General features: G+C 45.0%; 1 protein-coding gene across 1 annotated transcript; it reads left to right on the top strand.

Annotated features, from left to right (window-relative positions):
* Nucleotides 1–1107: 1107 nt before the first annotated feature.
* Nucleotides 1108–2465, top strand: GJA8 (gap junction protein alpha 8). The gene has a single exon (XM_047726821.1). It carries the CDS (start codon nucleotides 1108–1110, stop codon nucleotides 2428–2430), a length of 1323 nt encoding a protein of 440 aa, XP_047582777.1. The 3' UTR covers nucleotides 2431–2465.
* Nucleotides 2466–14638: the final 12173 nt, after the last annotated feature.

Raw genomic sequence — 14638 nt, 5'->3', positions numbered from 1 at the left:
GCTCTTGGGACCAGGCAGACAAAACGGCTGCTATTTAACTGTCTGATCCCAGTTTGTTTAACCTCTCTGAACTTCGGTTTTCTCATGTGTTCAAATCAAATTGGTTAAACACTTCCTGAGCTTTCACTGGGTGCTGGGCTCTGTGACAGGCACTGAGTATGCAGCAGTGAATAAAACATGCATGGCCCATAGCCTTATGAAGACTATAGTCTAGCAGGATCCAATTAAATGAAATAATGAAATGTCAAAAGCCTGTCACAAAGTAGATGTTCAAAAAATGTTTCTTTCCTTCCACTTCCCTCCAAACACATCATTGTACATTTCAACACAGTCCAAGTAAAATGGCTACAGGCAGTTTCACACATCCAAGAATTCTGTTGGGGGCCCAGACCCCCCACAGTATAGGGTTTTCTTCAGAATGATGCCTCTTAAAGCATAGTTTAGCTTGTGGTCTTGATTTAAACCCGTGTAAACATGGGTTTCTATCTATGGTCAACAACGAGCCCTTATTTGGGGTGGAATTCGAGGAATGATACACATATCACCTCTTCTACACTTTCAGACCACCCCTTGCAAGTGACGGAGAACAGGTATTAGCATTAAACTCATTTTGCAGATGAGGAAGATTCTTCTTTTTTTTTTTTTTTAAGACTTTATTCATTTCATTTGACAGACAGAGATCACAAGTAGGCAGAGAGGCAGGCAGAGAGAGAGAGGAAGAAGCAGGCTCCCTGCCGAGCAGAGAGCCCGATGCGGGGCTCGATGCGGGGCTCGATGCGGGGCTCGATGCGGGGCTCGATGCGGGGCTCGATCCCAAGACCCTGGGATCATGACCTGAGCCGAAAGCAGAGGCTTTAACCCACTGAGCCACCCAGGCGCCCCGATGAGGAAGATTCTTTGCACCGCTCTTGTCCCCTCATCCTAGCCCGCAAGAGGAGGCACTCCACTCGATAGGTGTTCTTTTTCATACTGATGGTTCCAGCAACTCAGAAAGGAGAGGTACCCCACCCTACCCCCAGCGAGCAAGCGTTAACAGAGAGAGACTGGCAGGGGATGACGCCGCGGCCGCTCAGCTCTTGCCTTCTTCCTCCTCCAGGTGGGTGAGAAATGGGTGACTGGAGTTTCCTGGGGAACATCTTGGAGGAGGTGAACGAGCACTCGACGGTCATCGGAAGAGTCTGGCTCACCGTGCTGTTCATCTTCCGGATCCTCATCCTGGGCACCGCCGCGGAGTTCGTGTGGGGGGACGAGCAGTCCGACTTCGTGTGCAACACCCAGCAGCCCGGCTGCGAGAACGTCTGCTACGACGAGGCCTTCCCCATCTCGCACATCCGCCTCTGGGTGCTGCAGATCATTTTCGTGTCCACGCCGTCGCTGGTGTACGTGGGCCACGCCGTGCACCACGTTCGCATGGAGGAGAAGCGCAAGGAGCGCGAGGCTGAGGAGCTGTGCCAGCAGGCGGCGGGCGACGGCGGCGAGAGGGTGCAGCTGGCGGCGGACCAGGGCAGCGTCAAGAAGGGCAGCAACAGCAGCAAAGGCACCAAGAAGTTCCGGCTGGAAGGGACCCTGCTGCGGACCTACATCTGCCACATCATCTTCAAGACTCTCTTCGAGGTGGGCTTCATCGTGGGCCACTACTTCCTGTACGGCTTCCGGATCCTGCCCCTCTATCGCTGCAGCAGGTGGCCCTGCCCCAATGTTGTGGACTGCTTTGTGTCGCGGCCAACGGAGAAAACCATCTTCATCCTGTTCATGCTGTCGGTGGCCACGGTGTCCCTCTTCCTCAACATCCTGGAGATGAGCCACCTGGGCCTGAAGAGAATCCGGTCTGCCTTCAAGAGGCCCGTTGAGCAGCCCCTGGGGGAGATCCCCGAGAAGTCCCTCCACTCCATTGCCGTCTCCTCCATCCAGAAAGCCAAAGGCTACCAGCTGCTGGAAGAAGAGAAAATCGTGTCCCACTATTTCCCCCTGACTGAGGTCGGCATGGTGGAGACCAGCCCACTTGCGGCCAAACCTTTTAGTCAGTTCGAGGAGAAGATGGGTGCGGGGCCCCTCGGGGACCTGTCCCGAGCTTACCAAGAGACACTGCCTTCCTACGCTCAGGTCGGGGCACAGGATGGGGAGGCGGAGGAGCAGCCTGTAGAGGAGGGGGCGGAACCAGAGGTGGGAGACAAGAGGCAGGAAGGGGAGACAGTGAGCACAGAGGGGCTGGAGACCACAGCAGTGCTGGAGGGGGAGAAAGCCGAGACTCTCGAGGTGGGGAAGGAGGGTGAGAAGGAAGACCTACAGCCTGAGAAGGTATCAAAGCAAGGGCTGCTGGCAGAGAAGTCGCCTTCCCTGTGTCCAGACCTCACCAGGGATGACACCAGACCGCTGAGCAGGCTGAGCAAAGCCAGCAGCCGAGCAAGGTCAGACGATCTAACCGTATGAAGTGGGGCCGAAGAATGAAAGAAAGAAAAGAAAACACCAGAGTTAACATAGGGCAAGATGAAACGTAAAGACGCCACCGCGATTCAAGTCTTCTGTCCCTCCCCTCATACCCACCCCTGGTTGGACAGGTGCTGCAGAGGGCACAGCACTTGCTGTACAACTAGGAAACCACATTTCCCAAATAAAAGGGCCACCAAGATAAAGCCACTGTCCCGTCAAAGTTCCCAGTCTCGAATGACTGCCCAGCCCCTCCAGCTCAACTACAATGGGAAGCTCTGCTTTCATCCTCATTTCTCCACAGAAATCCCTCCAATCAGAATTGTGGTTGCCTCATAGCTTTTTGCTGCCCCACTCAAGCTCACTAGCTCAGCCGGATTTTTATCACACCAGCACTTCCCTAGTAGACACCACATGATCATATATCAGGGGGCCCAAGCTCAGATGTCTATGGGGTGCAGGCAGGGGCTTTCAATCGATGGGGTGGGACTGTTCTAATGCCATAGGATGTCTAGGGTTGTGAAGACTGAGGTGGGGGCAGGCAGAGGGCAGCTGCCACTCAGTACCAGGCACTGATTATCAGGCAGTGTTACTGGACCATCTGATTTTTCCAGAGAACCCAGAAGTCCAAACTTCTCAGTGAAATTTTTAACACTGCCAACTAAATTTTTAAATATGCCACGTGGACCAAGCAAAATGTGCACAAGCCAAGTTTAAGCTTTAGGGTACCAGTTTGCAAAGTTCGCCTACACTAGTGAGCCCAGCTTTCCTGTGGAATTGATCATATTGTTTGTGGTCTCAACTTGTGTCTATGGCTCCCAAATCTCAGTTCACCATTTTGAAGTGTTCAGTTTAAAATCATCAGTCCAGGAGATACCCAGTATTCTCAATGACCTTCCTTTTGGGTCACTGTAGCCCCTGGGTTCTGATTTAATTATCCCTTGAATTGGTGGGGATTCTGCCCTGGGCATTATTAGGGAAAGACCAAAAATCTCACCCTCTTCCTGAACTGAAAGGGCCTTGAGGGCTGGTCACTGTTTTCTTCCCTGAAGAAGGAAGGTCCCCTTCTTTTCTCTCCTCTTCCAATATCAGTGAGTGCTCACCCTGAAATCAACACCTCCTTTCATCAAGGGCTGGGAGCAAGCCAGTCTGAGCCAGGAGATAACCTGCTCACTGGCCTGTCTTGAGGAAAGTCAGCTCTCAGGCCTTGCTGAGACATGAGATGTGTACAAAGAGGACCATCACAGTCGTACTAGGGAAAGCCTCTTATGAAGTGGGAGCTCAAACAGCCAGAATCCCAAAGTCTAGTCCCAGACCAGGCGTCATCCCTGGAAGGGACATAGAGACTAAAGGGAAAAAGAGGGAACTCGAAGTTCTCCTACCCTTTACCCTCACAACCAACACTCCTCAAACATAGAGTCCAGTCCAGGGAAATCCTCAAGTACAAGTACACATTTCACACAAGGAGCAATTTTTACCTGGAGCCAATCAATTCCCAGAGCTGAAGGACAAAGTGATAACCAAGACGGTTTATCTAAACCAAAGCTAGCATCATGGGCTGCAGTGCCAAGGCTAAAGAAGGAGGGATAGAAACCAAGATGACATGGCAGAGATCTGGCAGGGGACCACCAGGGAACCCAAAAGAAGTACCCAGAAAACTGCCTTAATTCTTTTTCCCAACCAGCACCATCCCAAAGCATGCAAATCTCCTGCACTACCCTCTGGTTATCACATTCCTTTTACAATATTCATTCAAGATATGCTTTTCCAGAGCAAAGACTCCTCCAAAACTATTCCTCCCCGGGTGTCAATATTCCCATTCCTTGGTGCCCCATTTTAAAACAAAGTGGTCTAAAAATTAAATTCATCCTAAGGTATGATTGCATGATCATCCCTCCAGGAAATTTTACATCTTAAAAGACAGCCTAAAATAGGCGTGTCTGGGTGGCTCAGTTGGTTAAGTGACCATCTTCGCTCAGGTCATGATCCCAGAGTCCCGGGAGCAAGTCCCACATGGGGCTCCCAGATCCATGGAGAGTCTGTTTCTCCCTCTGACCTTCTCCCCTCTCATGCTCTCTCTCTCTCTCTCTCAAATAAATAAATAAGATCTTTAAAAAAAAAAAAAGATAGCCTAAAATATATTTTGCCTATGTCAATCCAAAGTGACAAACTTTCAATGAAAGAACATATCAGGCAGCGGATAGTTGAATAGAAGAGGTACATTTATCTCAAAGACATGTGACTTTCTGGCCATGGCTTGAATCTGCCCCTTGCCAGCACCACTATTCCACCCAGACCTTCCATCTGGGGAGACAAGTAAGACAGTCCTGGGGCCTGAGAACGCGAGAGACTGGGTCACTACACTCATCCCAATGGCCGCACCCTTGCTTCTACAGTTTTAACTCCTAAAGACTCATTTTAAGAAGATATAAACTCAGAGCCTGAGAAGAGCTTGATCATCACCAGAATGGAGTGTCTGTCTCAACTAGGACCTAATCCAAAAGAAAAAAGGAAAAGAGAAGGGCACCATGCTCCAGAAGAAAGCTGCTTGGTGCTGTTTGGAAGCAGTGGCAAAGGCCTAGGGGAAGGCAGCTGGTCTCCTTGTCTCAGTGAGGACAGAAGCCTGGGAGTGAGTGTATCTCCTTGGATGAAACAGTTTCCTGCCTCACGGTCTATACCTACCCCACGACCATGGAAGTTGCCATTTTCCCTCTTAGTCTTCCCAATTAATGAGGAAGACTACCTGGGAAGAAATAGACACAGGCATCAAGGGACCAGGATTTTTTTTTCTTTGTATTTCTGCCATTTAGTAGCTATGTTATTGTCATCCCCTCACTTCTCTGTGTCTTGGTTTTCTGTCTACAAACTCGAGATGGTATTCGCCACCAACCTACCTCCAAGGGTATCATAAGGGTAATGAGTCGGCTGCCAAGTCTGGAGCCTGCCGAGTGTTGCCACTCCCTGAAAGATTCCTCCAGCCGCAGGGAGACTGGGAAGGAAGGGAGGTGGGTGGTTTCCATTCCACCCTCTCAACCTGCCTTACCGTTACCTAATGAGAGTTTTTCAATATGGAATAGACACTCTGGAGGTCAGTCTTCTCAGAGAAGACTCAAAACAGAATCTGGACCCCACATGTTTAGTAGGAACCTGAGGCTCTTTGACCTTGAGAAATGCCTGGGGGACAGATCGGTAATTGCTTTCATCCTTGGAAGAAATGTCCCAGGGTCCATTCCCAGGTAGCTGTGTGTCCGCTGAGGCCCTTACCCTATACAGCTGGATCCCTCAGTATATATTGAGGGGCAAATAATTATGGCCGACTCAGGATTATAATCCCCACCTGGGCTCCATTAGGTCCAGCTTTAAATCCTACTCCTGGTCCTTCTCTTGTTAGACTAAAACCCTTAGGGCACATAGATCTACCAATAAAAAGAAGCAATGGACAGCTGGATAGCCGAAGTGCAGCTCCTCCCAGAGGCAAAGGGCCAGGCACTTAAGAGCAGTTAACAATGCCTCCATCAGAGGAGATCTGTGACCAGGAGACCAAGAGGGACAGAGTTACTCGCAGTTCAGTTAGAAACGTCAAACCTTGCTCTGTAATCCCTAGGCCTAGCATTTGGGGCATTGTAAGAAGGCCTATCTGCTTTTCACCATGACTTTGCCACTTGCCACATAGGTAACACATCCAACACAGAATTAGACAAATGCTCCTGAAGGTCAGTGTGACCTGGGGATAAGATTTTCCCACAAAAAACAATGAAGTTCAATTCAGAAGCATTGGCTGCCCCTTGTTGACTCTCAGGACCCCACAGTGTTACTTAACACAATATCACCTCCCTAGGTGAATGGGATGTAACAAATTTTGCCCCTCCTTCACAAGACAGAACAGCAAATTGATATCCAGGAAGCATGGAGCGTACTAGAAGACGTGGGTGTTTTTAAAAGCTCACTAATCTGGAAATAAAAGGAAGGGGAGGAAGGCCTTATCCAAATTTGTGAGAAGTCCTTACTGTCAAATGTATACTGAAGCAATGACAGCCACCACTTTCAAACACTGCACAGATTGTTGACTAAAATCCTGACAAAAATCGAGCTAATAAGTAAAGGGAAGGAAATAAATGAGGAGGGGGAATGGTCAATATGTCTGTTGTTCTGAATTTCTAAGAATGACACTACGAGGGGCGCCTGGGTGGCTCAGTGGGTTAAGCCGCTGCCTTCGGCTCAGGTCATGATCCCAGGTCCTGGGTTTGAGCCCCACATCGGGCTTTCTGCTCAGCAGGGAGCCTGCTTCCTCCTCTCTCTCTGCCTGCCTCTCTGCTTACTTGTGATTTCTCTCTGTCAAATAAATAAATAAAATCTTTAAAAAAAAAAAAATGAATGACACTACGAAAAAAAGAACATTTTTTATCATGCGAGAAGTCACTGCTCCAGGTGGTGCTACAGACAGTCGGCTTCCCAGAGCTCACTCGTAGAGACCTGGAGACGCACCAGCCTCTGAGACTGTCTCTGACTCACAGCAGCAGTGAGCCCCTGGAGCTACGTGCAGAAACTCTTCGGTTTAAGCCATGTGAATAGCCTTGGGCAAGGCTAGTGTGGGCAGTTGCTCTTCAGGAGTTCCTGAGGAGGGTCCTGGGCTCATTCTCAGGGTGAAAAAGGAACATAGTACCCATGCAGCATATCCCATCCCACTCCACATCTCTCTTCCTCTCTCCTTCCCCTGACCCTGAACTTTCGCTCAATGCATACCATGTGCAAACGATCACACAACCCAAGTTAGCAAAATTTAGATGAAAAAGGTTTTGCCGGGTTGGATGGAAAACTCCTCTAAGTGTAAATACCGTCTGTAAAACAAAGCAGAGTGTGTGCCTAGAAGACCTTCCCTTCTTGTAACTATCGTATTTTAACTAAATATGTAACCGGGAAGGAGGGAGAAAAAGGAAACAAAACTGTAGGTTCAACATTTAGATAAAAGAAAGACTTGGGATGCCTGGGTGGCTCAATTGGTTGGTCATCTGCCTTCAGCTCAGGTCATGATCCCAGAGTCCCGCACAGGGCTCCCTGCTCGGCAGGGAGCCTGCTTCTCCCTCTGTCTGCTCTGCCTGCTGCTCCCCCTGCTTGTGTGTGCTCTCTCTCTGACAAATAAATAAAATCTTTAAAAAAAAAAAAAAGATGAAAGAAATGTTTTTATAAAAGACAAGTCACACTCTGCTTCCCCAGACACTGTAGCTCCCAAAGCCAGCCACAAAGGTAGCAGGGGGATATACTGTAAGCTCCAGACCCACTTCCTTCTGGAAGTTCTTTCTCTAGGGCAGACAAAGAGAATTCTGGAAAGATACATGAAATTTCCTGGAGGGAAAAGTAGATGCCTTCATTGCCTTTTTCTGCAAAAGTTTCCATCTATAATGGAATTAGTAAGGACTCAGCTAAGAAGCATATTCATAACAAACATGCTGGGGAAATCTCTGGCAAGGGAGAGAGGCCTTATTGGGATTGTGCCCTGAATTCTCCAACCCTCCACATTGTTATGTTAGAGCTAATAGTAATGCATTAGACGGTTGCAAAACAAATAAAACTAACTTGACTTTTCGCCATCTTTGTTTTTTTCTTTTGACTTGTCAACAGAGCTAGACTGTGAAGGACTGCCCCAATTTCTGGTTATTTTTCCTTTGGAATTAAGAGGTTGGTGAACAAGAGGCCTGGATATCGGGGGGCGGGCAATGGTATTCTGGTAAACATTACACAACCTGCTCTCTGCAGGGTAAAGAGGTCCTTCCCAGTTTATAATGTTTGCCAGTTTCCTTGGTGTAAATTCTCCTACCATTGCCCGTTAATTTCCCAGCCTAATGTCACTGAGCACATAGCTGGGGAGAGGTGTATAGTAGCACAACATTATAAAATATTTCTACCTTATAATACATACAAATAACCCATTAATGTAGATAGTAATAAAATAATTAAGAAGTGATGCACTTTGAGTATTTATTATCTTGTGTTTCATATTTTCTTTAAGTTTATGTAGTTTGTTAATAATGACTGCATTTAACAACTAGCTCACAAAATTCCAGAAAACTTAGCAAATGATTCTTATGGGCCAGTATAGGCCAGTTCCAGCTCACCACTGGGTAGAATGGAGGACACTCAGATTCAGAAAGAACATGAAAACTCTCCTTATCAGTTAGATTTGGTCACTTTGTTCCCTCTTTTTCTCTACACAAACATCAGGAAAAATCAAAAAGTATACTTTCTTGGCCTTTTGAGAAGAAGCAAAAGAATAGGATTTGTTCTCACGTTCACCAATGTGTCTGCCAACCATAGGAAAAGTTAAAGTTACTCATTACTGATCAAAATAAATAGATAACTCAAAATAAAATTGGCCAAAAAATTCTGCCTGGGATTTCCCATGTCACTTCTCTGCTTAAAATCCTTCAACAGCTCCTCATTACACACCCAATAAATTATAATTTCCTCAACACAGCATACAAAGCCTTTATAACTACCTTCAACCCACCTAGATAGGACATCTGTTTTTACCTGCCCAAAATCTATTCTCCCTTTTCCTATAATAACATCTCAATTTTATCTGGGGAGATACACTTCCTCAGTTAGAGAAAGGCTTGGTAGAACTCTAAGTAATGTTTACCAAACTTCTCCTAGGTCAGGTCAAGGGTCAGGTTTTTGTTTTTTGGGGTTTTTTTGTTTTTGTTTTTGTTTTGTTTTTTTACCCAAATGGGCCAATCATACTTTCTCTCCCTGGAATGCAGATCTTGAGTGGAGTAACAGAGAGACTGTAACTTGGTTGAAATACATTGATCTCGACAGAAGCCCCTGAACAGATCCACAGTGAGTTCCTGCTTATCTAGATTTCTGCGCCATGCTTGGTTCCTCTTTTTCCAGATCCTGGTTGTTAGCCTTCCTCGAGTTTGCTGAACTATCCCAGAGTTTTGCTTGTTTGTTTCATTTAACTTAGCCCAAATTATCTCTGTTGTTTGCAAGGTCTCAACTGCTGTACCATCTTTGTAGCCTCATCTCCCACATCTACCTACACCCATATGTGCCCCAACTTTCTGGGACCATTGGCCTGTCCCTAGTATAGGCAGGCCTGGCCCATGGTGACAAATGAATTCCATGAAGTTTCAAGACTTTGCCGTGGCCTGCCTTTTTCTCCATGGTCAGTTCCTTCTCACCCTTAAACGTTCAAATCTGTTGTCTCCTTCTTTATGAAATTCCACAAACTTCTCAAGACACAGTTAGTTGCTCCCTCCTTTGTGATCCCTCAATACTTGTCTACACTTCTACCAAAGTGTCTATCACACTGTTTTATCTCCCCCTTTTCTCTCATCTGACTGCAAGCAAATTTAGGATAGAGATTTCATCCTATGTAACTTGAATATTCAGAACTTAGCAGAGTGCCTGGAACATAGTAATGTTTGGTGAATGCATTGAATGAGTACTGAGACATCTCCCAAGGCAGGAAGGAGACAATGGGCAAAGCACTCCCCATCACTAAAGGGATGTACTGTAGGCTGACACTACATAGGAATATTTTTGAGGAAGAGATTCCCTAAAGGTCCCAGGGGTTCCAGGTTTGGAAACAAAGAGGCTTTGCTTTGTCATAAATAAAGGAATGGGGGGGGCGGTATATGAATTGCTGGATGTCATCCCCCAGACCAAACTTGGAAGCCATATGTTGAAGATGGCAGTCAGTCTTTGAATGATTGTAGATCAGAGGGCCTTCCCATCCCTATCAATTTCTAATTGGGCCTTTGAATTTCTAATTAAATAAAAAATAAACTCTATTGTGTTAGTCCTCTGAGATCTCAAGATGTATCCATCACAGGATCTAGCAATACATTATCTATTTAGAAATTGAGGTTACATGTGGTTATAACAAAAACCTAAAATCTGTTGCTTTGGCTTACCAACTGAACAGTGAATGATGAAGAAATGAAAATCAAAGGCTACAAGGCTATGCCATGCAAATATTTAGTAAAAATGGCACCTGTGATGATTGATGTATTAGCTCACTGTTGCTGAATAACAAATCACTCCAGAACTTAGTGGCTTCAAACAACAATGAGCATTTATCATCTCTCACAGTTTCTGTGGGTCAGGAATTCTGGAGAAGCTTGGGGCCTCTCATGAGGTTACAGACAGATACTGACAGGGCCCGCAACTGGGGTGGTAGGACCAACTCACTCACATGGTTATATGATTAGCAAGTTAGCGTGGGCAGGTTGGTTGCTTTTGGGTCTACTTGAGGGTCTCATGAGCTGGTGGCTGCTTTCCGCTAGAGCAAGTGATCCAAGAGATCAAGCAAAAGCTTCCAGGTCTTTTATGACCGAAAATTAGAAGTCACATACCATTCTTTCCATCATATTTTATTAGCCATTTTCCCTCAGACTGTTCCAACTCCTGTGGAAAGAATGAGGAGGAGGAGGATTTGAGGTAAAGCCATCAAGTATGGTTCCTTTTCCTTTGTTTTAATGATTTCATTGTATATAGGATATGTGTTTTAATCTGCTCCAAATGCTCTTGGAAGTGGGCAGGATTTGAACAGATGGTAACTATAATGCTAATTCCAGGTGGCTGGGCAGTTGCAACCATGAGGAAAGCCCTCAGCCATGGATGATGTCTGGTCATGACTCCTTAGGCCAGGAACAGAGTTTTGAGGGGCTTCCCCTCCCTGCAGCTACTCTTTCTCTAACACTCAGCTTTCCTGAAAAATGTTCAGTTTTTCTAATTCATCCAGGTTTTCCAGGTTTACTTTTCTACCTTTTTCACTTGTTACAGTTATCATCTCTACACTGGCTGGACCTATAGATGGAAGAAAGACCAAGGAATCTCCAGAATTTAATTAGATTAATAAAACCAACAGAAAATGGATGAGATCAAATAAATGCAAGTGAGCTAAACCCACAGAATATAATGTGACCCAAAAATCCTCAATCACATCTTTAAGGCAGACACAATGACAAGGGGTATTCTTATGGCATTATGACAAATATGGACATCTCTAATGAATCTCAGATCAGAACTTCAACTTTCTCCAACCTCTTTTTTCATGACTGTATCAGACTGAAACCATAATTTCTAGGACAACTCTGTATTATTCTTGAGTTGCATACGAATTGTCTTCCCTTTAAATATTTTTTAGCTATTCACTTATCCAGTAGCCAAAGACCCTTCTTGACTTTTTAAAAGTCCTGTTGAGCTAACAACTGTGTCTAGTTGGGTTCCACACATATACTGAGACAGATGAGACGCTCATCTTTACAGATGAGTCAGAGACAAGGAAAATAACAACAAAGAGACAGTTAACAACCTGGAGAAAACAAACAGTGGACACTAGAAATAAAAGAATAGCATAATTTCAAAAGATATTTACTTAAGTTTAAATAAGTAAGCTTAAAATCTGTTTTGTGAGCTCAAAAAATTTAAAAGAAAACATGAACTCTGTAAAGCAAGAAATGAAACAGAAGATAACAAGATAGTAGACTGAGTTAAAAAGAAGCTGGCAGAGTTAGTAAGCAAAGTCACAGCAGAATTTAAGAATAAGGAGCAAAATTAGCAATACATAAAGCAAAATCAGTACTTTAAAGAATCACGACATCAGGAAATCCCCCAGAATGCCAAAAGGAGGAACAAAGGCATGAAAATTATCACAGAGGAGGTAATAGACATGGAGTGAAAGCCATAGAAATCCAACATAAATATGGGTCCTCCTGAAAGACAGTCAGGACAAAAGAACCATAAACATAAAAAATCTAATGGGACAAAGTTTCCTTAGAAAGTCTGATAAAATACCTGAAATCATAAATTGGAAGGAACTGATTATGTCCCAGACAGACATATGTCCCTAGACAGACATAATCCTACAAATTTAGAAATACAGGAAAACAGCCCCTGATAATGTTTGTGTACTGCTAATAAATAGTTATGTTTTCACCTTCTAGTCCAGTTATGAACATAGGATAGGATCCTATACTCCCCATAGGTGGCGAGGCTTCCCGTGAAGAAAATGGATATTTCAATTTCAAATCCTGAGAAGAGAAAGATTCTAGGATGAGAAAAGAAATAGAAAGAAGGAACTCCTTTCTCTCCCTAAGCCTCATTCTCATTCCAACTCATTCCAACAAGTGCCAATGTGCTCAATATGCTTCCAAAAGAAACAAAACAACCACGTCTGCCATATAGAGGCAAGTCAGGGACTAAGTTAGGGAGTTAATGATCTAATATCAAGATCTAAGAATAGTATCTGGCACATAGTAAGCACTTGGTACGTATTAGCTATTATCACCATCATAAATATTATTCTATGTGATATAATAACTATCATAGTCTTGTGACATAAGACTGGCAAAGTTCTGTTGTTAAATGCTGTACCTTAGGCTCAGCTGGGATTCAGAGATTTAAGGGAAGGGTTTGTGCACTTGGCCTGGAGGGATTGAGAGGAGAGATCTCCTTTCCTGTCAAAGGCCATTGTTGGTCATGGGGATTGGTAATAGCTCTAATGGGAAAGAAGCGAAGGTGAGGACAAAAAAAGCAAGAACTCATAGCTCTCAGTTTCAGCCATCCCTCCCAGTACTTTGAGAGGTGAGTCAATTGGACATAAATCTAGTGTGAAGGTTTCTAGTCACATTCTGCAATCAAAAGCAAGGAGTAGTAGTTCTTTGGGTCACCAAGACCTGTCCTTGACCTGGATACAGGTGTTACAGTAGGGAAAATCCTGAATGGTGCCATTCAGATCTTTGCACAGGGCTGGGGCCAGTGGGATGGCATGCCTTTCTCTGCTTTGCCAAGTTCACTGAGACCCTGATCCCCACCATGCATCCCAGTAAGCCACCAAGGTGAACTCTTAGCCTCGATATGCTCTCCCAGAATTCTGCATTATCACACAGCCTTGAATCTCAGATGAATTAGATGAAATTCTAATTCATCAAGTAGCATCCGTGTGGTCATCTACCTGCCTCCCTGATAGAAGTAGCCAAGGACACAAAGTTCTTTAACTTGACTCTCCCATAGTAGGGCTACCTCCACGGCTTCCTGGCCTTCGGATAAAGGATTGGACATCTGACAGGTAGTTTGGACTGCTTAGTACGGCAGAGTTCAATTCCAATAAATTGTGTGTAATAAATCAGTGTGTAATAAATCAGTTACTCAGATTGTAGTAGTCTAAACACTCAGGTCCTCAATGCCAGGTGTACTCCAGGCTGTGCTTCCGGGTATGGACTATAGCAGGTCCCACACTGGGTCATTGCCCTCGTAGGAAGCCACCTTCTAGTGCTATGAGACTACAGGCACTACAGGATTACCTAGAGCCCGAGGGCAAAAGGATAAGCCTCACAGCAATGCATTAAGCCTTCATGAAATGAGTATCAAATGGATGAAGTAGTGATTCAGTCCATATTTGAGCAACTCCAAGGGAGGGGGACTATTTCCTAAAATAATTCATCTTCAGACCCTTAAAGAATTATTCCTTGTTTTGAGTTAAATCTAGCTTTGTTTAACTTCCAGTCCTTTGTCTAACATATATTTCCAGGGGCCGTATCAATTCTACCCATTCTTTCACAGGAAGATAGCTATTATGTTCCTGAGTCTCCTTACTTCAGTTCCTTCCATCTGTCCTCATCTGGTGGCTCACCTCTGAGCATGCTCCAATACATCTCTGTGCCTCTGAAAGTGTGGTACAAAAAGTGCAGTACTCCAGGTGTGCGCTGATTGTTAACAAGTTCGATGAGATTATCACTCCTGTTAGAGATGGTGTTCCTTTTTTTTTGTTGTTATCACCTCAAAAATTTACTTGTTTATCTATATTTGCTAAAAATATCATCTGCCTCTCCACTCTTTCTTACCTGGAATTAAGTAGTTGTTTGGGTAGCCAAGTGTAAGTAACATTTAAAACACAATGCCTGAGTTATGGTCTATCTAGCTCATTATAATCGTTAACTTCATCTTATTAACCATGACCACTACAAAATGGAATTACCACTTAAAATAAGATATTAGCTCAGGCCCCACCATCTTTGGCCTCATAAATAAAATGCTACCTTGCATTACATCAGCTTTGGGATTTTCAAACCACCTAATTGTATCCCGCCCCTTTTAGCCAGGACATCCATAATTGAGCCACACCCCCAGAACTTCCGCTCCTTGACCCCGCCCCCGGGGCCTCTCCTCCCAAGAGCCTCGCGTCCGCCCCGCCCACTCTTAGCTC

The sequence above is a fragment of the Lutra lutra genome, chromosome 4 (genome assembly GCF_902655055.1).
Source record: "Lutra lutra chromosome 4, mLutLut1.2, whole genome shotgun sequence".
NCBI classification, from domain to species: Eukaryota; Metazoa; Chordata; class Mammalia; order Carnivora; family Mustelidae; genus Lutra; species Lutra lutra.
Note: the sequence above shows the minus strand (reverse complement) of the source record. Positions and strands in the feature narration are given on the sequence as shown.

Coding starts and splice junctions, on each gene's coding strand:
- GJA8 (XM_047726821.1), top strand. CDS start 1,108: ATGGGTGACTGGAGTTTCCTGGGGAACATCTTGGAGGAGGTGAACGAG.